The 22427-nt window shown below is 51.8% G+C and overlaps 1 protein-coding gene across 3 annotated transcripts; it reads left to right on the top strand.

Moving 5' to 3' along the window:
- The first annotated feature begins 2245 nt into the window (after positions 1–2245).
- THUMPD2 (THUMP domain containing 2) lies at positions 2246–20559 on the top strand. Of its 3 annotated transcripts, XM_064678915.1 has the most exons (16): positions 2246–2465; positions 2765–2897; positions 4111–4526; positions 5430–5507; positions 6851–6903; positions 7208–7295; positions 7902–7973; positions 8548–8662; positions 10125–10242; positions 10517–11316; positions 11900–12637; positions 13110–13505; positions 13606–13700; positions 14172–14578; positions 19188–19282; positions 20177–20559. In XM_064678915.1, the coding sequence occupies exons 1-10, from the start codon at positions 2367–2369 to the stop codon at positions 10869–10871; spliced, it is 1527 nt and encodes a 508-aa protein (XP_064534985.1). In that variant the 5' UTR covers positions 2246–2366; the 3' UTR covers positions 10872–11316; positions 11900–12637; positions 13110–13505; positions 13606–13700; positions 14172–14578; positions 19188–19282; positions 20177–20559. The 3 variants fall into 3 exon arrangements, with proteins under 3 accessions (XP_064534985.1, XP_064490427.1, XP_064490493.1); XM_064634357.1 differs by lacking the exon at positions 20177–20559 and adding an exon at positions 19613–19895 and having other exon boundaries at positions 10517–12637; XM_064634423.1 differs by lacking the exons at positions 13110–13505; positions 13606–13700; positions 14172–14578; positions 19188–19282; positions 20177–20559 and adding an exon at positions 19613–19895 and having other exon boundaries at positions 10517–12637.
- The last annotated feature ends 1868 nt before the right edge of the window (positions 20560–22427 follow it).

Genomic DNA, 22427 nt, shown 5'->3' on the forward strand with positions numbered 1-22427 from the left:
GGGGACATGGCGTCCCACTGAGGCGTGTGGGAGAGATAAAGGGAGGAGCAGAGCGGGAACATGGCGTCCCCCTGAGGCGTGTGGGAGAGATAAAGGGGGGAGCGTGGGGGACATGGCGTCCCACTGAGGCGTGTGGGAGAGATAAAGGGAGGAGCAGGGGGGGGAACATGGCGTCCCACTGAGGCGTGTGGGAGAGATAAAGGGAGGAGCAGAGGGGGGACATGGCGTCCCACTGAGGCGTGTGGGAGAGATAAAGGGGGGAGCAGAGGGGGAACATGGCGTCCCCCTGAGGCGTGTGGGAGAGATAAAGGGAGGAGCAGAGCGGGAACATGGCGTCCCCCTGAGGCGTGTGGGAGAGATAAAGGGGGGAGCGTGGGGGACATGGCGTCCCTTTTGGGGACACCTGGGACGTGTGGGACAGACAAAGGAGGATGCAATAAAAACAAACTAATTTCTTGAAGGAATCATAAGTATGAATATTCATAAAAAACTTAAGACAGAAGCCATGGTAATTTCTTCCACAAGTTTTCATTTGAAGGAGATAAACCCGCAGACCTGTAATACCTGACGCTGTATATGTGCAACAGCTACAGGTAAGGGATGGATGCCAGGATTTAAATTTTGGATATGAGTAACATGCTGATGTTAGAAATGAGTGTTGGGAGATCATGATGTACCCTTGTCACAGTGAGTGTTATACCAGAGTTAGGTCACAGGAACACAAATGCTTTTAATTTATAACGAATTACACAAACATAGTATTTGAGTTATGCTCAGTGCCTACATTGTCAAACTCAAAATGTGGTTTGGGTTTGGACAGTCTGGTTCAATGCTGACATTTCAAACCCTGCAGCATACGAGTAGTGCATCACAGTCTGTTCAGATAACCTCGGAGCCCTGAAATTTCTTATGCTTTAAGTTTGAAGCATGGAACTCTGCTCTTCACTGCTTTGTGCCACCTGTAAAGTCACAGTTTTAGGAGACTGAAGTAAAGTGGGTAGCTTTTTAGTATATCCAGTGAATTATTAACCATTGTGTAAAAGGAATACCATTCTATATTGCAGGATGAACAACGAAACCCTGAGTATTAACCTAAAATATAATGGTTTTATAGACTTGCTGGTGCCTAATTTTACTCTAGCATGGGAAAAAAAACCCCAGTTGCTTCATCTAGTCTACATTTCTGTGAAGTGTCAGTTTATAATGATCGGGGTTTTTTCTCATTTTTTCAGGATATTTGACTTAAATCCTGAACAACCAAATATATTGCAGGAGGAGCAGCTGGAACATTTCAAGAAAGAATTTCCAGAGTGGAAAAGCCGTGTGTTCCACAGTCAGCCATTTAAATCCATATCTCCACGTAAATGTCATGTAGTTGCCTGGAAGAGAAATCTATAGATAACTTGAAGAGTGTTCAAATGCAGAAGGATTAATTGTAGGTGAAATGCTGGTTTGTATCTGTTTAACTTTCACCATTGGAACAGTTCTGTCTGTGCCTTCCGGTTGGTTCATTTTATTTTTAAGTCCCCAAATAGCAATAACTGTGTTCCTGAGAGTAGTTATTAAAATTTCAAACACTGTTAAAATATTCAGCCATTTATAATTATTGTTCCAATATACATGTCCAGTTTAAACTTCTTCCTATAATCAAGTTTCAAATCTTGAAAAAGGAAATTAATGCTTGTGTTTTTAAAAAGTAAAAATAAATTAAACAGTCTTGGAAGTGGAAGCTCAGAAACTAAATTGTAGGGAAATTACAATGATCTGATACTGAGTATGCTGAAAAATTGGTTTGAATTTGATTTTACTTACAGGCTGACAAGCTGTACCAGTTATCTGACAACAAGAAATTAAGAGAGCGATCGCAAGATACGTATAAATAGATCAGGCACTTTTAAATCCCGTTCTCCGCGGCTGCCGCTGCCGGGGCGCCGCCCCCGGGATCCCGCCCCCGGGGAGGCCCCGCCGGGCAGGGCAGGGTGCGGGATCCCGCCCCCGGGGAGGCCCCGCCGGGCAGGGCAGGGTGCGGGATCCCGCCCCCGGGGAGGCCCCGCCGGGCAGGGCAGGGCAGGGCAGGGTGCGGGATACCGGCCCTGGGGAGGCCCCGCCGGGCAGGGCAGGGTGCGGGATCCCGCCCCCGGGGAGGCCCCGCCGGGCAGGGCAGGGTGCGGGATCCCGCCCCCGGGGAGGCCCCGCCGGGCAGGGCAGGGCAGGGCAGGGCAGGGTGCGGGATACCGGCCCTGGGGAGGCCCCGCCGGGCAGGGCTGGGTGCGGGATACCGGCCCTGGGGAGGCCCCGCCGGGCAGGGCAGGGTGCGGGATCCCGGCCCTGGGGAGGCCCCGCCGGGCAGGGCTGGGCGCGCCGAGATGTCGCCGTGTGGGCTCGGGCGGTACTTCTGCACGGCGGGCCGCGGGCTCGAGCCCTTCCTGGCGCGGGAGGTGCGGGCGCGGCTCGGCGCCACGGAGGTGAGCGGGGAGCTGGAGCCGGAGCCCGAGCCCAGCCGGGCGGGCAGCGCGGCCGCGTGCGTTCCACGCCCTGGAGCCGCCCGCGGGCCCCGCGGGGCCGGGCCCGGTCGCGGTCGGAAGGGCCTCTGCACCGCGGGCGGGGGGAGCCGCCCGGGGCCGTGTCCCCCCGCCCGGGGCCGTGTCCCCCCCGCCCGGGGCCGTGTCCCCCCCGCCCGGGGCCGTGTCCCCCCGCCACCCCGGGGCTGCGCGAGGGGCTCACCCTCAGCTTCCCGGCGGCTCCGGGGGTGCTCTCCCCGCAGGTGGACTGCGTCTCGGGAAAGGTGTTTTTCAGCGCGGCCGCGGGACCGGGCGAGCTGAGGAAGCTGCGGTCGGGGGAGCGGCTGTTCCTGCTGCTGAAGAAGCACAGCCCGCTGGCAGTGTCTGGAAACAAAGGTACGGCCCGGCGCGGCTTGCGCGGGAACGGGAAGCCCCGGTTCGAGTCCTAGTAATAAAACTTATATTTGAGGTATGTATCTTTTTACTGATGGCTGTAGTTCTAATTGACAATAATCGATTCTGAAGTGTCTTCCACTCAGGTATGTTTTCAATATCTTCTTTTAACCTGAAAAGGGCTTTTCAAATGTTTTCAATAGATACCTTCCAGCCTACATTCTGCTGGCAGTGAATGTGTATATGTAAGAACTGCCGCCACCCCACCCACTCCCATAAGAGAAACACCTCACCCAGAAACCAAAGTCCAGTTCTGCATCCCTTGTGTTCATTTTAACAGTAACTCATTTTCTGTTAGACAAAGTGGATACAGGCCTATATCCTGTATCACTTGTTCAATACACAGATTCCTTGTAAATCTGAGCTACTTGGGTCATATTCTCTGTCAGTGTTGGAATAAGAATGTCAAGTTAGATGGATTGATATCTGCCTGCTGGTGGGTTTTTATTTGGGAGATCACTGATATCCTTCAGCTTTGAGGATCAAATTTGGCCATGGTTCTAAAATTTTGAGTGAGAACTAGGAAGACCTTTTTTTTTTTATTATTCCTCATGACCTGGTTTGAGGTATTTAGGTGAACTGGCTTCTGTATTGCTTGTGTCTGTCTTGTAGCTAGCTCAGGAGGACTGCCCACACATGTAAGTGTAAGTGTGTGTTGCAGGATTGAAGGCAGGTTGATGAATGTGAGGAGGGGTTTCCTTTCTGAAAGAATAAACATGTGGCTTCTTGCTTGAGCTGAATCAAAGTAATTCATGTTTATATCTGTCTTTCAATCTTGGAAAGTGTCATACATGTCTTAATCCTAGACCAAGTGCTCTCTGGGGAGGATGGCGTGGTAGGCTGGTCCTCTGTCCCTGGGAATGATTCTCAGAGGTCGTGTGGTTTTCTAGAGCTGTTGAGTTTTTGTGCAGAATTCATCCCTTGCATGATTTAATCTTGGATGTGCAGAGCTTGTAATCGGAGGGATGCCTGTGTGTCTGCTGGTGGGCACGTGAGTGCTGAGAGCTCAGCTGTGCCTGTGGTGTTTGCTGCTGGTTCCTGGATTCACACATTAAGGAAGTCTGAACACAGTCTCTGTTAACAGCTGTTCTCAGTCTGTAGAAAAATCAAATGCTGAGACTGAACTACTTAGCACAAAACTGCTTTTTTCTTCCAGGGAAAATGCTACATGAGATTAAAAGCCTTGTAATTGAGGAACCAAGATATTGGTTGGATATTATCTCTGTTTGGAGAAACCTTCATGGACATGAGGGGAAAAAAGGTGATGTCGCTCAAGAAAACCCATTGGCTCTGAAGAGAAAGTCAGAAGAAGAGACAAATACTGCAAGTAAAAGGCAGAAAACGGAACAAGAGAGAGACGTTGTGTCTGAGGAATGTCAGGTGGAAGCTGGAGAGAGGGGTGTGGTGCCAGAGAGAATCAGTGATCAGGAGTGTCGGACTGAGAGCAGCGCTTCCTCAGAAGACCCTTCCAAAGACAGTGGAGAGAACTGTCCTGCAAATGAACAGCTTAGCTTCAGTTTCAGAGTGTCTTGTCGTTGTAGTGGAGCAATTGCCAAAATACTGACTTCACAGGTATGCTGAAGTGTCTGTGTTTTAAAAGAATTTAGCAAAGGTGAGCAGTGTCATGTTCTAGAATAACAAACTGATGTAAGCCTTTTCTGTATTTTCTCAAAAAGCCCTTAACCTGCGTTTACCTTAAACAAGTGGAAATACAAAGGCTGTTGTTAATTTCTGGACACGACTGTCCTGAACGTTTTTCAGATCTATACCTTTTATTGAGAATAAGCAAAGGGACGAGGTTGAGGTAGCTGGGCCTCAAGGCTGAGGAGTGATCGGATAAGTTTACAGCTACTTAAAGGGCCACTGCAAGAACTGTGGAGCCAGACTCCTCTCAGTTGTGGCAGTGGAGAAGGGGCAAAAGCCAGAACTTGCAATTTTTTCTTACTTGAAGCTAACAGTAGTTTAGATTTTTTTTCCTACTAAAACTAGTACTTTTAGTGCTACCTAGTACCACTAGAGGTGGGACACATGAGCCTCCCAGCAAATTTGTGTGTTTGAACTCTCATACTCTGAAGATAGTCAGAGCTTTCTAGGTGTAATGAAAGCATTAAAATTTTGAGTTGTGGCTGTGCATTCACAGGTTTTCTGTTGAGTAATGTGATTTAGAGCCTTGGGAAATATTTTGTGTATGTGATTTAGAATTCTGAAACCGTGGCAACTTTTGTTGTGACTTGGGCAGGACTTGATCTCCAGCCTCCCACACTCCAGTTGGGTAATGGTCGTTTGTCCTGTGGTATATTTGCTTTGCCCCTCACTCACCTGCTCTGCCCTCTTGTGCCTCTTCTGGTCTTTGTGTGAATTGTTCTCCTAGGGATAAAGAGAGACTGGTTCTTTTCCATGGGATTTCTGAGTTGTGCAGTCACGGTTGGCAGTTCTGTCATTTTTATTGCCTGTGATTGTTCTTCCTCCTTGCAGGAGATCGGAAGAGCCATTGGCATAGCACTCATGAAGCAGTGTGGGTGGCGTGCTGATCTGCGGGACCCTGACCTCGAGGTAGTGGTGCTTGTCTGCCAGACAGCCTGGTGGTGCTTCCCAAAGTGCCCAGGACATCTTTTGTTCTCTGCTCCCTTTGTATGGGGACTGTGGCCTCTTCCCGGTCGTCTTTCTGCCACTGAATTTAACTGGAAATCACTCAACAGCACTGAGCAAGGAGTGTCTATAGCCCCTGTGTGTGTGCTTTCCAGAGCACTAAAATAAACCCAGCCTGGCTGCATGGGCCTGCACGTGAGGGGAAGGATCTGTACAGGAGCTGTCTCAGGATCTGGCACTCTTACAGACTGCTGGATTCTGACTCCCTGCAAATGGAGATCACCTGAGCTGTGGGGCACCTGGTTTAGCCTCTGTAGGGGAAGAGAGCAAGCAGCAAGGGCACGTTCTTGGGGAGCTAGACCTGAGAATGCCATTTGTGGAAGAACCTCCCCCTGGGCCTGTCCTTGACAAGCAGCTTGCTTGGTACACCCTCGATGGTGCAGGCTCCTGAAGACCTTGGAAGGGACTCGTTGCTCTTGACAAGCTGTTTCTCCATCCTTGTGTCTGGCCTGTGGAAGCTGCTCTCAGCACTAATGCTGGGAGATCTGAGACCTGCAAAAACTGGGGCTGGTTTTCCTGGGCTGAGCATTATGTACAGCTTTGTTGAGGCTTAGATAGAGCTCCTGTTCTTGCCCAGATTTTGCTCTGAATCTTGCCCAGAGTTTGTTCATTCAGGTGCTGAGGACTAGAATTTTTCAACAGCATCATATTTTCCTCTGGACTTCCTGGGGGCAGGGATTGTAGTCATGCAAGTCGTGCTTGGGGAGCTCAGTCTTCTTTTGGGATGCTCCCTGTGTGGCAGCAGCAGAATTTCTTTGAGCTGTCTGTGTTTCTGGAAGGATTACTCAGGTTTACCTTCCATCTGTAATGTCGCTTACTGGCTCCACTGTGAGTGTTGGGGTTTGTTTGTTTGTTTGTTTTTAATATATTTTTATTTAAATGAGGGGGGTATGTGAATTGTTAAGTATATAGTGAATAATATTCTACCACTTAGAATAAATGGATTCATTATTACAAATTTCCACACTGGAAAATGGGTTCCATTATAAATTCAAGTGCTTGTTGATGGATTTCTGGCTGACAAAATCCCCTTCCAGCTTGCTTAAGCATTAAATCCTCTTTAAAGTGGCATTCAGATTATCTAGTGGGATTTCTTCCAATTAATCATAATTGCCGAACGTATGCATTTTTGTTCTTAAAAACTAGGATTGGAAGTTTGTAGAAACAATTGTGTCTGGTTTAAATGAGTTAAAGCTATTGTCATGTCAGGTTGAGAGTTTAAATTTTTTTTTTTTTTTCTCTTTTAGATCTTTGTACATCTTAATGACATTCACTCTGTGGTGGGGATTCCTCTTTTCAGGTAGGCATTCTCCTCACCAGATTTGTTTTGACAGTATCAGAACAGGCAGGATTTGTAAATAGTCTTGCTGTCCACTGTGTCCATCTTCTAGTTTGATATTCACTGGATTGTCACATTAGTCTTTTGATCTGCCTGGAATCTATGTGAGGACACGGGCCAGACTCTGCAGCGAGTTATGGTTTAAAGCGGACTCTGGTTTCAGTCTCTCTGCAGATCTTTCCAGTTCATTTGTTCTTTGCTATTACATGGGCTTTTCTGGGGGGTTCTACCGTTACCTTACACGGATTTTTTTTTCTGTTTGCAGGCTTCCATTGGCAAACAGAGAGTATATCAGAACAGCAGGACTGCGCTCAACAGTTGCCTGGGCCATGGCATCTCTGGCCGAAATCCGTGTCAGTGAATGTTCCTGGCAAAGATATGGAATCCTGAAGGAAGGAAAAGGGGGGTGCTGCTCATCAGGGCTGGAGCTGGAGGCTTTGTAGGAGTGTGAGGATTTTAATGCCCCACCCTCTAATGATGAGGACAGGGTTTGCCTTATCTGTGGTCAGTGTGCCATCACCTGCTGTTCAGCAAGGTGTCTGCTGTAATTCCAGGTCCTTCTCAGCAGAGCTGTTGTTCCTTATGCAAATACATGTCTAAGTGGCAAGATTTTTTTCACTGTACAGACTTCAAACCTTGTTTATAGTTGTTTCCCAAGGGAGAACAGGAGCAAATGTGATTTATTTCCACAGATTAATTTGGTACCAATGTCTGTCTGCAGACAACTTGTAATGTTTGCCCCTGAATAGCACCTCAGGGCTGGATACCTTGAAGCACTGTCTGTAGTGAAGTTATTGATGCTTTTTACTATATTCTCTTAGAAGCGAGTTTGGCCTGGTAAACCAGCAATAATTGTTACCTGTGCTAGATTCAGTGGGAATATGTACATCCTTGAGATACCTTTGTCCTGAGGGAGGAATCTGTCTTGCTTGGGATGCAATAACCCCTTTGTTTTATAGGCTGGTGCCTTTGTGCTGGATCCCATGTGCGGGCTAGGAACAATACTGCTGGAGGCTGCCAAAGAGTGGCCTGTAAGTATCCCAGCTGCAGCTGACTGGGCCTTTGCAGGACAGCTGGTGGTTATGGCACAGAGTTTTCTCTGGATCAGTTGTGCCAAAGTCCATCACTGGAAAGGTGAAACCAAACTGATCTTTCTAGGCAGCTGCTGAAAGGGTGTTAGTACAAACATTCCTGTACAGGAATGTGAAACCACGTCCTGCAGACTGGGGAGCACTGGGTTTACACTGCAGGGTTCATGTGAGGCAGCCATGGACTTCTGATGCTGCCTGGGCTTCTGGGGACTGCAGGAGTCAGCGTGGCCCTGCAGTTAGTTGGCAGCATTAGAGACAGCTGTGCCAGCTGGGCTCTTGCTGTTAGGACATAACCTTGATATTTCTGGAAGTTACAAGTGTCTTGAGCAGACCAGAACATCAAAGGAGTGAAGACAGCACATACTTATCCCATTCCTCCTGAGCTGGGAGTTGCTCTGTGTAATGGTACACAATGGTTGCAAGAGCTATGCAACAAGGCAATGCTGAGAAGGGCTTAGAAAATAAATAACCTGAGTGTTAACAAAATTACTTTTCTCTCTCTCTCTCTGAACAGGAAGCCTGTTACTGGGGTGCTGATATAAGTGATTCACAGTTAGAGGGTGCAGATGTGAATATTAGAACTGCAGGCTTAATGGATAAGATTGAGTTGCTTAAAGCTTCGGTGAAAGGTATGTCTGTAGGCTTTCCAAGAGAAATTTTTTGTGGTTCTGGGATTATACAGGTGATTAGGTCCTCTTGAGGTGATATGTTGTAGAGCCAACTCCCAACAAATAGCTGAGCATTGACTCTAGTGCTAGTGAAAGGATAATTATTTGTTCTCCCTACCTTGCTGCCTGCTCCTGGGAACTGTGGTAAGAACAAAGTCAGCATGATGGTGCCTTTCTCCTGTAGGAGTGAATCTGCTCTTAATCCACAGCCTGATCTGTAGAGAAGGTAATAATTCTTTGACCATATTATGGACATCAAAGCCTAAGGCTAAATTATCCCTGTATGAAATTCATGACAGGCAATCCCTGTGCATGGGTGATCAAGTATGCATATTTTTTGTCCTTGCGATATTTCTTAGCAGAAGATAAGAAATATTATTTATTTTTTATAAGAATATAGGTTTATTTCTTAAAAGCTGTGTTTGAGTTTGGCTTCTAGGATAATGGAAGGTACTTAGGTGTCAGGTTTTCTAACACTGAACAAGTAATTGGTGTCTTCATCACTGTTCAGAAGCTGTTATTTCTGCACATCTTGAGGAGGGCTGTGGGTGATTCATCCTTATGTTTTTGCAGACAAAATTGTTATAAAAATTGTTGTGCTTCAAGTGTTGATACAAGGATGGTCCAGGAAACATCTCCAGCTAGTTCTGGAAAAGTTGACATAGAATCACAGCAGGGTTTAGGTGAGAAGGAACTGTGGAGGTCTTTGGTCCTGTTGTCTGCTGAGAGTTGGGCTCACTCCAAAGCTGTGTCACATTGCTCATGGCCTTGTCCCATCAGTTTTGAGCACCCTGATGAAAGGAGGACCCATAGTTTTCTACTCGAACATGCTGGCTATGCTCTGGCCAGCACAGCCTTGTTTGTGGCTGATCTTTATCACCACAGGTTGTGGTGCTTCATCGTGGTCAGAACTGACTGTTCCTGGGGTGCAGAAACTCTGGAAAGACTCCAAAAACACCACCTCTGACAATGCCAAGTGATTTTGGGTGTAACCAGATTCTTGGGGGGAGAAAAGGAGGTTGAAGAGGAATTTAATGTGGTTCCTTGCCATTCATATGTGTGCATTTGAACATCTGCACTAAGTGAAGTGCTCCCAAGCTTCTTTTGCATTTTGCATTTTACATTTAAAATGTACTGTGTGTTGAGAAGCAGTTTGGGACCATGCAGTGCCCTATTCAAAGACTTATGTTGGGACAAACATCACCAGTAACACAGAATGTGCAAACTAAACCATGCTGTCATGCATTTGTCTCTTCCCAGTCTGCAGACTGGTAGTGCTGTTTGTGAGGGCAAGTGCAGCAGGAGTGTGAATCTGGGTGCATAACCCACAAAAGAGCTGGCAGTGTTCTAAAAGGGGAATGGGGTCATAGCTGCTTTGCATTTTTCAGACAGTCAGAGGTAAAGACCTGCCTTTCTTCTGCAGCCCTGCCGTTGCCTTCAGAAAGCTTTGACACTGTGATTTCGGATATTCCATTTGGGAAGAAGTTCAAGGTCACGAATGATGCCCAGCTCCTACCGGATATTCTCCAGGAAATGGAAAGGTACGTGTGGCTTTGACATGCTTAGGGTTTGGTGGAAATGCCACAATGGTGCCATTTCTCCCATTTCACCCTGTTCTCTCCCGTTTAGGAAGAGGTGTGAAGATAGGGAATTTAGGTTCCATTTGGAGGTGTAGCTTCCCGGGTTGAGTCACGACACTCGGGTGTTTTATTGAGTGCAAGTGGCAGCTGAAGTGTCAGCAGTGTGGAGTTCTGCTCAGGCAAAGGAATGCCAGGTGGGATGAACACTAACCTTTGTTTTTCCTGCAATTGCCAGAGTGCTCCGTGTCGGAGGGACCATTGTATTGCTGCTGAGCCAGGATCTCCGGAAGCGCATGGACGGCTTGACCTCGTGTGCTGGAAGTGACTCTCCTGAGGCCACTGCTGATGGCACCAGTGAAACAGCCACTGCAAAAGCCCCAAGTGTTGATGAGAATCCTTCCTCTGTGGCAGATGGTGCTGGAGAATCCTTTCTCAGCAGCAGCCAGACACATTTTGGGTCTCTGGTGCCGGATGGTGTCTATGGGGTTAGTCTTGGGAAGACAGAGGCTTTCATATACAAATACAGGAAGATCTCTGCTGCCAGGAATCGGCAGCTTTCTGGCACTGTGCTGAAGGAACTTGAATCCTGAGACACTTCAGAAGCAGCTTGGCATGACCAGTGGAACCCTTCTGATGCAAACGAACCCCGTGCCATCTCTTAGCTCGCCTCCCATTCTTTGGATGTCCTAAGGCACTGCTTCTCTCTGGTTTTTAGGAGAGATGGAAAGTGCCTACTAGAGTTTCAGCTGGTTTCCCTGTATTGTGCACAGTGAAACAGTATATGGTATATTGTAATAAGCCAAAGTCCTCAAATCCTTGTTAAGGCAAAGCTGCTCATTAATGGGAGGAGTTTCTATGGGAGAGAAAGTATTTACTGAACTGCAACCCCAAATGGGGTAGCATTAAATGTAAATGGATTTTCACCTTCAGCAGTGTTTATCAAGAAGCACATCTTGTCTGAAGAAGTCTCCATCTCTTTTTGAGGGGTAGACGTATGCTTTACCAGGCAGTCTTTTATTTTAAAGCTTGTTTCTGGTAAGTTTGTGAGATCTCTTGGAGTGGAAAATAAACTGTTTTATGTATTAATTCTTTGCAGCATTTTCATGTGTCTAGTGGGTACGCTTTAATTCAGCGTTTTAGGATGAAGAGTCTTATTTCTATCAAAAGTAATGCTTTTCCTCACTTGGTAATGTTACTCCAAGGACACAGTGTGCATGATGGGAAAACTAGCCAAATAGATGAAAAATTAGAAATTAGGAATGTATTCTGCCTGAGAGAAGCACATGGAAAAAGATCTCAGGAAAAGAGGTTTTTTTGGTTAATGCAAAAGCTATTTTGGGAGGCGGGGAGGAAATAAACTTAACTGCAGGCTTTCCCCTGGCTGCTGAGCTGATAGTGAAGGATTTTTATAGAGAATGCTTGCAGATTGCTTTAAGATGCTGCTTTGGACAAGCTTGTCAAACTAGGATGGACTAATGCATTGTGTGTCTCTGTGCTTAGTGTGGCAATAACCATTAGCAGTGTGTTTGTTTGGGCTGGGTTTGCATTGTTCTTTTTCAGAAATTTGTTCTGTGTAGCCTGTTGGAAGCATTACTTATCCATGTGCTTTCTGTGGCAGTCTCTACTCTGAGGATCTTAGAATTTGAAGTCTTAAGAGCCTGTGGTGTGGACTGAAGTATGAAAACTCCAAGAGCAATGAGGGTATGGATTGTATTGGTAGGAGCCTCCTGTTAACACTGGTCTCTGGAAATGTGCTGATGCACAGGTTTTTGGCTTTAAACAATACTTCTGTAATTATTTGCACTCCCACCCAAGATCAGCTTTCAAAGAGGCCTTGGAGCAAATGATAATGTCACAGGAAAGGCTCTTGGCCGGGGGGGTGTGGCCTCCTTACACAGCCTTTAATGAGAATAATAACAAAATTTAAAATTAAAATAAAAAGAAAAATAAAATTTAAAAATACAACAAAAAATGCATTCTAATGAAAATAATCCTGGCAGCCTTTGCAGCGCCTCGGTGACTTCTGCCAGGCTTTCTAAAATAAAAAATAAAGTTAAAAATACCCCAAAAATACATTGGATTGTCGTGTCTTTTATTTTCTAAAGGGAGCTCCCGAGCGGTGCCCCAAGGCTGCCAGCTTCAGTCTGGAGTCGGAGCTTTTTGTGGGACTGCACAGCGAAGCTGCCTGTGGGAATGACCTGGCTATTGCTCAGTGTACTCCTAATTAAAGTGTCTTTTACTCCGTGTTCCCAGGCTCCCTCTTTCCCTTCGGTCGCCGTGGACACTGTGCCGGACGCCTCTGGCAGGACTAACCCCGTGGCTTTTATGTCCAGCGTGCTGTGCTGTGAACCTGCAGGTAAGAAAAGCTGGGAGTGCAGTCCCTCTGCTTTGGTTGCTGTGTCCCTTTGGGAGTTGTTTCGGAGGGCAATGAGAGAGCGATTTGGTTTGAAGGGGACCTTTAAAGGGCACCCTGCCTTCCGTGGGCAGGGGCACCTTCCACTCTCATCCCCGGCTGGATGCTCCAAGTCCCATCCAGCCTGGCCTGGAACACTTGCAGGGATCCAGGGGCAGCCTCGGGTTCCCTGTGCGGTGTGCTCTAATAGCTCTCCACTGGCATCAGGAAAAATGTTGTCAGCACCTTTTGTGCGACGATGGTAAGCGGGACCGGGGTAAAAAATTGTGTTCTCTGAGGTGCAGAGGGAAATAATTCTCCTTTGAAGTCAAATGTATTGGGTTTTGCACGAGTCTCGTCTGCCTTATGTTTGAATTGCTTTCTATTCTCGGCAGTTGTTTTAAATTAAACTTTTATTTTGTGTCTCCCCCCTCAGCATCCTGTCCGAGACAAAGCTACCTTTCCTCGTGGGAATGGACCGGCCGGGCTTTGGCAATCTGGCCCCTCGAAAGACTAAAGTGACCTCTTCCAGCAGGGGAAGACTGAAGCAAGGGGTGCCAGGAAGAACTGGAGTCCCTGGAGAATAAAAGCTGGAAGCGTGCCCCCGAAAATCCCCAGCCCCGGGTGGTCAGTGGTCTGACTTGCACGGACCGGTGGCCTTGGCCAGCAGCGGTCCTGCGGGAAGCGCCTTTGCTCAGCCTGTAATTTTAATTTCCATTGGATGCTTGGAAAATCCCCCCTGGGTGAGCCCCAGTGCCTGGCAGGAGCGGAGCGGGCTTGCAGGGAGGTGTTCACCTGGTCAGCGTCAGGAACCATCCTAACTGAGGCCTCGGTGAGTGCTTTTTGTGTGACTGGACAGTGAAGCTGTGGGAATGACCTGGCTGGTGCTCGGTGTACTCCTAATTAAAGTGTCTTTTACTCCGTGTTCCCAGGCTTTCTCTTTCCCTTCGGTCGCCGTGGATGTGCCGGACACCTCTGGCAGGACTAACCCTGTGGCTTTTATGTCCAACATGCTGTGTGCCTACAGGTAAGAAAAGCTGGGAGTGCAGTCCCTCTGCTTTGATTGCTGTGTCTCTTTGGGAGTTATTTCGGAGGGGAATGAGAGAGCGATTTGGTTTGAAGGAGACCTTCAAAGGCCGCCCTGTCTTCCGTGGGCAGGGACACCTTCCCCTCTCATCCCCAGTTGGATGCTCCAAGTCCCGTCCAGCCTGGCCTGGAACACTTCCAGGGATCCAGGGGCAGGCTCAGCTTCCCTGTGCAGTGTGCTCTAATAGCTTTCCACTGTCATGGTGAAAAATTTTGTCAGCGTGTTTTGTTCGAGGATGGGAAGCAGGACCTGGGGGAAGATGACATTCTGTTAGGTGCAGAGGGAAATAATTCTCCTTTGAAGTCAAATGTATTGGGTTTTGCACAAGCCTCGTCTGCCTTATGTTTGAATTGCTTTCTCTTCTCGGCAGTTGTTTTAAATTAAACTTTTATTTTGTGTCTCCCCCCTCAGCATCCTGTCCGAGACAAAGCTACCTTTCCTCGTGGGAATGGACCGGCCGGGCTTTGGCAATCTGGCCCCTCGAAAGACTAAAGTGACCTCTTCCAGCAGGGGAAGACTTTCTGGCAAGGGGTGCCAGGAAGAACTGGAGTCTCTGGAGAATAAAAGCTGGAAGCGTGCCCCCGAAAATCCCCAGCCCCGGGTGGTCAGTGGTCTGACTTGCAGGGACCGGTGGCCTTGGCCAGGAGCGGTCCTGCCGGCCTGTAATTTGAATTTCCAGATCAGGGCTGTAATTTTAATTTCCACTGGGTGCTGGCAAAGCCCCCCTGGGTGAGCCCCAGTGCCTGGCAGGAGCGGAGCGGGCTTGCGGGGAGGTATTCACCTGATCAGTGTCAGGAAGCATCCTACCTGAGGCCTCGGTGAGTGCTTTTTGTATGACTGGACAGTGAAGCTGTGTGAATGACCTGGCTGGTGCTCGGTGTACTCCTAATTAAAGTGTCTTTTACTCCGTGTTCCCAGGCTCCCTCTTTCCCTTCGGTCGACGTGGACACTGTGCCGGACGCCTCTGGCAGGACTAACCCCGGGGCTTTTATGTCCAACGTGCTGTGCTGTGTGTGCCTGCAGGTAAGAAAAGCTGGGAGTGCAGTCCCTCTGCTTTGCTTGCTGTGTCCCTTTGGTAGTGATTTTGGAGGGGAATCCCAGAGCGATTTGGTTTGAAGGGGACCTTCAAAGGCCAGCCTGTCTTCCGTGGGCAGGGACACCTTCCACTGTCCCCGGTTGCTCCGAGTCCCGTCCAGCCTGGCCTGGAACACTTGCAGGGATCCAGGGGCAGGCTCAGCTTCCCTGGGCAGTGTGCTCTAATATCTCTCCACTGGCATCCTGAAAAATGTTGTCAGCGTGTTTTGTTGGACGCCGGTAAGCAGGACCTGGGTGAAAAGGACATCCTCTGAGGTGCTGGGAGAAGGAGGACTCGTGCGGGCCCCTCCAGAGACAGCGGGAACGGGAGCGTGCTGCGGAGAAGGAAAATTCCAGGGGGTGGGTGCCGAGAAATTTGTCCTTCCCTTGCCCTGTGCTCTACACTTAGCAATGGGTCAAGTGCAGAAGTTTCCTGGGGACCCTGGAAAATGAGGCCGGGTCTGCCAAGAAAAGTGGGGCCAAAGGAGCAGGACCTGGGTCTGCGAGCGTGGGAGAAACAAGGGCCGGGTCATCCTCTGCCTCCGGGAGGGAGGGCAGCAGGAAAGGCCACGGACTAAAGCACTGAAGTGCCGTTCCCCAGGGAGCCCCTGCCCAGCACTGAACTTGCTTGTGCACTTGCTGTCCCTTTGCCAGCGGAGCCGAAGCGTCGGGTGCGGGTGCCGGGGGGATGGAGCTGCCAAGGACAAACTGGGAGGGTGTTTGTGAAGGAAGGGGGGAGAAGGAGCTCTTGACGTGCTTTTTTTACTTCTTCATCCCACAGAATTGCCACGAGAGGAAATACCTCAGAGGGGCTTCCCTCCAGATAAGCCCTGAATATGCCAGGAGGTTTCAGCCGGGAGAAAGGAGCTGTGGAAGAAAAGCAGACTAAAAATAGCCAGTGGGGATCATCAGGTTTTCCAGCCAGGAAAAATAAGGACGGAGATGAGGGAATCGGGTTCCAATTGCTAATGCTTTGGTGGGTGCAGGAATGATTTGTGTGTGTTTTCCAGTCCCTTTTGATTCCTGAGATGATTTTAAAATGATGGCTTTAGCAATCAACTAAATTGGAGATGTTGTTTTTGAGAGGAAATGATGCCAAATAAATGCAGAGTTTTGGGTCAGTTTGGGGGATGATTTGGGTCAGTTTTTGGGGTGATTTGGGGTCACTGTTTGGGGTGATTTGGGTCAGTTTTTGGTCAGCTTTTGGGATGATTTTGGTCAGGTTTTGGGGTCAGTTTTGGGTCAGCTTTTGGGGGGATTTGGGTCGGTTTTGGGCCAATTTGTGGGGAGCACTGGGTGTTACTGGGGTTTGTTGGGGAGCACTGGGTGTTTACTGGGGAGCACTGGGTGTTACTGGGGGTTGTTGAGGAGCACTGGGTGTTACTGGGGTGCACTGGGGAGCACTGGGTGTTACTGTGGGTTGTTGGGGAGCACTGGGTGTTACTGGGGAGCACTGGGAGAGAAAATGAAAAATAAAGAGAATAAAAAATAAACGAAATAAAAAAGGAAATATAAAAAACAAAAGAAAATAATAAAAAAAAAGGTAAAAAACCTAAAAAGGAAATAAAATGAAAATGAAATAAAAGAGAAAAAAAAAAACAAACCAAAAAAACCCTTCTTGGGCACCCCGTTTCCTCTCCTCCCCCCCCCCCGAACCGTAAATTGCGGGGTCATCACCCCAAAAATGTGAGAAGGGGACCCCAAAATGTGGGTGAGGGAAGCCCAGGGAGCCGAAAAAGCGGAGGGGGAGCCGCAGTAAGAAAGCGAAGCCGGGCGGTCGGGCGGTGGAGTGGGGGGGGAGCCGAGGCGGCGACGTCGGCGCATGCGCAGTCGTTGGCAAGACGCCGGCGATCACGTGGTAAGAAAGGGTAGCCAGGAGAGGGACCTGCGACGCATGCGCAGTGGCTCTCGTGCCGGTGCAGCGCTCCCTGCTCGAGTTAAGGGCCGGTTCCGGCGGCAGGGCGTGACTCGCGGTCTCCCGTCTCTCCCGGGGTGTGTGTGGTGGGAATAACATGAAGATTTTTTTGGGGTGAAAGCGCAGAAATTAGTGAGGAGGGACGCTAATTTGGGTAAACTCGGTCACCGGAAGTAGAGAGCGACAGGAAGTCCTCCAAGGCCCCAGTCCGGAAGTCCGCCAAGCCCACAGTAAAGATGGCGCCGCCAGGATCGGAACGACCACACTAAAGATGGCGGCCCGGCCCGGAAGTCCGCCAAGCCCACAGTAAAAATGGCGCCGCCAAGACCGGAACGACCACACTAAAGATGGCGGCCCCGGCCCGGAAGTTCGCCTCGACGCCACACTCAAGATGGCGCCACCAGGACAGGAACTTAGCCGAGGCCACACTAAAGGTGGCGGCGAGAGGCCCCCCCCCTCGCCTCAGAGAGGCGTCTTTCCTGTTGCCTGACCTCCGCCGCCACCCGGACCCCCGCCCCGCGCCCGCAGCGCCGTCTCGCCGCGCCGCTTCCCGCTGTGAGGACGGGGCGGGGCGCTCGGCGGCGCCGGACGCGGGCGGCAGGTTCGTGGGCGGCGGCAGGCACCGGCGCGGGCAGCCCTGTCTCGGCGCCGCGGCGCGCGAGGACCCCAGGCAGGCACGCACGCCGCGCCGCCCGCTCGCCCCGCTCCGCTCCGCTCCCCCCCCCGCTCCCGCTCCCGCCCCCGCCCCTGCCTCGCTCGGTCCCGCGGTGCCCCGGAGATTCTGGCGGTGCTGCGCCGCCGCCTTCCCCCCCCGGAAGCGACCCACGGCGGCAGATCCGACGGAGATCGTCCCCGGGGTAAGCTGGGCGCGGCGGGAAGGCGCGGCCGCTCTTCTGCCTCTCCCGCGGCCATCGGGGACTGCAGGCAGGGGAAGCGACAGGCAAGTTTCTCGCCTCTGCGGAGAAACTTGCACCTGCGTGTCGCCGCAGGGCCAGGTTCGGATGTGCCCTGGCATTGCACACGCACCACACCCCCCCGCGGGGAGGGTGTGCGCTGCCTCGGGGACCCTGTCTGTGCTGCCGGGAGAGAGAAATCCTTTGGGAAGCTGGGGTGGAAACAGTAACTCTGTGAACTGCTCAGCTTTTCCTAGGCAAGGGCAGGTTTTAGGGAGGAAAGGCCCGTACTCGCGAAAGGCGCCGCGGGTCTCGCCAAGGTGTGGGGGGGGGGGGGCGCGGCTGCAGTGCCGCTCCCGGCCGTGTCCGCCAGGCGGCGACTGTGAGGCAGGGCCCGGCGCTCGGGGGCGCTCTCGCAAGCGACGCCCCCGGGAAAGCGGCGGGGTTTGGGCGCTGCCGGCCTTCCCCCGCAGTGCCCGGGCTGGCCCGGCGCCTGGCAAAACCTCTGAGGGAAAAGGCAAGCAACAGCTGCGCTTCTTCTGCCCTTTCTTTAGCCAGGGACTGGAACACAGACAAAATCGAGGGGCTCTTTGACCTGGGCAGGCTCCGAGCATTTTTCAGCCTTCCCTAGCAGGGCATTCTCACCCTCTGAAAAGCTGAAAGGCTTTAACAGCTGGAGACGCGCCTGCAGCTGTGCAAATTAATGTAGTTTCTTTTAGGAAATGAAGGGGAAGTTTTCCTGTTGTGAGCCTAAATACCGAGTCTGCTCTGCTTTTTCAATCAGGTGACGAAGCTTATGGAAAAAAAGACCAAAGGCCTCGAGGTGAGTACATTCTACCGAGTTCTGCTTTTCTGGGGTCGGTTTGGGAAAATCACGTGAAATTCTAAAAAGCTTCTCTCCGTGTTTTCTAGTTGTTTTTTCAGCCTTGGTGTAAGTTTCATGTAGAAAAGGGCATGGAATTATTAGAACAGAGAAACACGACTTTCTGGGGAGAGATGGAAGAAAAGTCTGCTGATTGCAGTTCTGCTTTTCTTGTCTTCCCTTCGACTGTCATTTTCTCTCCCCTGCTGTTCAAATAGGCAGCAATTAATTGCTCTGCTGAAGAGTTTGCTGTACTAAGTGTCTGTCAAATCGATGCCTTCAACTCAAGATAGCACCTGCTCCTTAGTTACAAAAAGTTCCTCACAGGAAATTTCCAGGCGTGCCCATAAATCTCCTCGCTGTTTGTTTGGGAGAACAGGGTTTTCTCGTCTGTAACAGAATAGTCGTGGCATTTGCTATGGAATGCTGGTGGCAATCTAGTCAGAAGAGGACCCCGTGCTTCATTACTTTTCCCTTTTTGCTGTTGGGGGTGACTTCTTCCCAGGGATGTTCTTCTTGATCTCCCGGGGCAAACAGAGGTGTCAGCGTCAGGAACCATCCTAACTGAGGCCCTGGTAGGTCAGTGCTTTTTGTGTGACTGGACAGTGAAGCTGTCTGTGAGAATGACCTGGCTATTGCTCAGTGTACTCCTAATTAAAGTGTCTTTTACTCCGTGTTCCCAGGCTCCCTCTTTCCCTTCGGTCGCCGTGGGTGTGCCGGACGCCTCTGGCAGGACTAACCCCGTGGCTTTTATGTCCAACCTGCTGTGTGCCTGCAGGTAAGAAAAGCTGGGAGTGCAGTCCCTCTGCTTTGCTTGCTGTGTCTCTTGGGTAGCGTGGGAGAAACAAGGGCCGGGTCATCCTCTGCCTCCGGGAGGGAGGGCAGCAGGAAAGGCCACGGACTAAAGCACTGAAGTGCCGTTCCCCAGGGAGCCCCTGCCCAGCACTGAACTTGCTTGTGCACTTGCTGTCCCTTTGCCAGCGGAGCCGAAGCGTCGGGTGCGGGTGCCGGGGGGATGGAGCTGCCAAGGACAAACTGGGAGGGTGTTTGTGAAGGAAGGGGGGAGAAGGAGCTCTTGACGTGCTTTTTTTACTTCTTCATCCCACAGAATTGCCACGAGAGGAAATACTTCAGAGGGGCTTCCCTCCAGATAAGCCCTGAACGTGCCAGGAGGTTTCAGCCGGGAGAAAGGAGCTGTGGAAGAAAAGCAGCCTAAAAATAGCCAGTGGGGATCATCAGGTTTTCCAGGCAAGAAGAACAAGGAGAGAAATGAGGGAATCGGGTTCCAATTCCTAAAGATTTGGTGGGTGCAGGAATGATTTGTGTGTGTTTTCCAGTCCCTTTTGATTCCTGGGATGATTTTAAAATGATGGCTTTAGCAATCAACTAAATTGGAGATGTTGTTTTTGAGAGGAAATGATGCCAAATAAATGCAGAGAGAGAGTGTGGAATCATCCGGGGATCCTGGAGTGGTTTGGGTTGGAAAGGATCTCAGGGATCATCTCCTTCCATCCCCTGTCACAGGCAGGGACACCTTCTAATAGACATCCAGCCTGGCCTTGGCCACTTGCAGGGATGGGGCAGCCACAGCTTCTCTGTGCCAGGCCACCTCCCCACCCTCCCAGGGAAGAATGTCTCCCTTATGTGCAATCTTTCCCTTTCTTCTCTGCAGGAAGTGGGCTGGGACAAGGGAATTGGCTCCCACGAGGCCGAGGATCAGAGCAGGCTCTGCACAGGGGACGACTTCCACTTCCGAACGGGGAAGGGCACCTTCGTCCCCACCCCCGGCATGGGGATGGAGTAACATCTGCCTGCAGCTGGCTGGAGTTCCCGTTGGCTCTGGGCTTTCTGTCCACGGGCCAGGGATCATGGCCAGAGTCCTTCAAACCTGGGGAACAGTGGCCTTCTCACCATCCCTGCAGCCCGTCCAGGGCAGGCTGCTGCCCATCGGCCCCTGATCGCAGGTGGATGTAGAAGTGATGGTGTTTAGGGAATGTTGATTGTATTTCCCTGACTTTAGCAACGTGGTCATTAAAAAGAGAAAAATAACAAGTCTATGGAAATGCCCTGCACGTGGGAGCTTGCGGCGCTCGGGATTAAACTTGGCTCTCTAATGTTAAAACTGTGGGCGAGGGGCGGTGGCCGATCAGGGCCAGCGGCGGTGCCGGACGGGGCCGGCCCGGGGGTCCCTTCCCCGCGGGGTCGCAGCCGCGGGACCCGCCCCCGCCCCGCGCGGCCCCTCCCGGCGCGCCCCGCCCGGCGTTGGGGGCTGCGGCCGCTCCCGGCGCTGCCGAGGCTGCCGGGGAGGGACCGGCCTGTGCTGGGGGGTTCGTTCCTTGGGTTCGAGGGCGGCAGCGGGAGCGGCGCTGCGGGGCGGGACGGGCGGGAGGGGCCGGGGGAGGGCGGGGAAGCCGCGGCGGGGCCCGGGGGCTGCAGCTCTCTGGCTTCCCGACTGGCTTTGCAGACATTTGCCACCTTCGGAGGAGGCACAAATCCCCGCGGAGCTGAGCAAGGGGTGCGGGGAGTGCAGCGAGCTGGGGCGGGGCTGTGACCAGGGCAGGGTGTGCGCAGTGCCCCAAACCCGCACCCAAAACCAGCCGGAACAGCCCCAGAGCCCAGAGCGAAGCGCCGCGGGATCGCGCCGGCCCCGCCCCTCGACCCGCCCAGGCCCGCCCCCCGGCTCGCGCCGGCCCCGCCGCTCGGCCCCGCCCTGCCCGCCCCCAAGAACTCTGCCGTCCCCGCTGCCCGCCTCGCTCCCCTTGTCCCGGGAGAGCTCCCGGCCGGGCCGTGACCGCGGAGCTCCCACCGCCCTTCCCCGGCCCCGGCGGGAGCCGCGCGGAGAGAACGGGGGGCGGGGCCGCGCCGAGGGGCGGGGCCGGGCTGAGCGGGCTGAGCGGGCAGGGCCAGGCGGGCTGGGATTGGGCGGAGGCGCTCGAGTGCTGATTGGGCAGCGCTGCCGGCCCGCGGTATAAAGGGCCGGCGGGGCAGGTGCGGGCGGTTGTGTGTGAGGGCTGAGGGCGCGGCCCCGCTGCTGCCCGGGCTGCGGAGGGGAGAGCGCCTTGGCCGCTGGGTTTGTGGACCGGGGGAGCCGGGGGGCGTTTAGGGGCGCCTTGTGCTGGGCAGCGGGGGCCGGGTAAGCCCCTTCCCTGCCGGGTGACCCCAGGGGAGCCGTGGCAGGGCTGCGGGGCTGGTGCTCTCTGGGTGTCTCGGGTTTTGCTTTGGAATTCCAAGCCCTTTCCCCGTGCAGGGTTATGAGGCAAAGACTGCTTTAACTTGGTTTTTTTGTGCTGCGTTAATGCTTTTTGCTCGTTCTGTGTCCATTTGCAGCCTCACTCGTGGTTTCCCCTGGGGCGGAGGCGAGTTGTGCTTCCTGCGGGGAGAGAGAAGGGCCTTGGGAAGCTGCTCCATGAGCCACAGCTGTGCCGAGCCCGGGAGTCTGTCCAGGTAAGAGCAGGGCTTATACTGCCAGGGAGGAGCTGGGTTTGCTGTTGGAAGGTAGAATGTGCCCGTGCCTTTAAATGCAAGGACAGGCAGAAGCTGGGAGGGACCCTGAGCAGGTTTGGTGGCACGACAGCAGTTTGAAAAGACCTTGACTGTGGGGGAAGTGTCCAGGAGAAACGATTCCTTTTTTGCAGGGAGGCAGTTTGCAAGGACAGGGAGGTTGCTGTGCTCTCTAGCAAAAATACTCCCCTTGGGATGTCCAGGGTGAGGAAATGTTGGCCACGTGTGGGCTGGAGCAAAGGTGTGTGGGTGCCTGTGTGTGACAGCCGTGGGTGTGCAGGAAGGGGGTTCTGGTGCCATTGGAGCTGCCAGGGAGCCAAAAAGGGTACAGTTGTCTGAAAAAGGCAAAAAGTCTCAGCCTCTGTTGACACCTGTACCAAAGGAGATGCAAATTTTTTCTTTCTCGTCTGCAGACTTCACAA

The sequence above is a fragment of the Pseudopipra pipra genome, chromosome 1 (assembly GCF_036250125.1).
Source record: "Pseudopipra pipra isolate bDixPip1 chromosome 1, bDixPip1.hap1, whole genome shotgun sequence".
NCBI lineage: Eukaryota > Metazoa > Chordata > Aves > Passeriformes > Pipridae > Pseudopipra > Pseudopipra pipra.

Bases quoted from the DNA above. Each gene is read 5' to 3' on its own strand.
- THUMPD2 (XM_064678915.1), top strand. From the start codon at position 2,367: ATGTCGCCGTGTGGGCTCGGGCGGTACTTCTGCACGGCGGGCCGCGGG. The intron at 5,508-6,850 runs GTAGTGGTGCTT...TTTCTCTTTTAG, and splicing joins TGCGGGACCCTGACCTCGAG to ATCTTTGTACATCTTAATGA. The intron at 10,243-10,516 runs GTACGTGTGGCT...TGCAATTGCCAG, and splicing joins ATTCTCCAGGAAATGGAAAG to AGTGCTCCGTGTCGGAGGGA.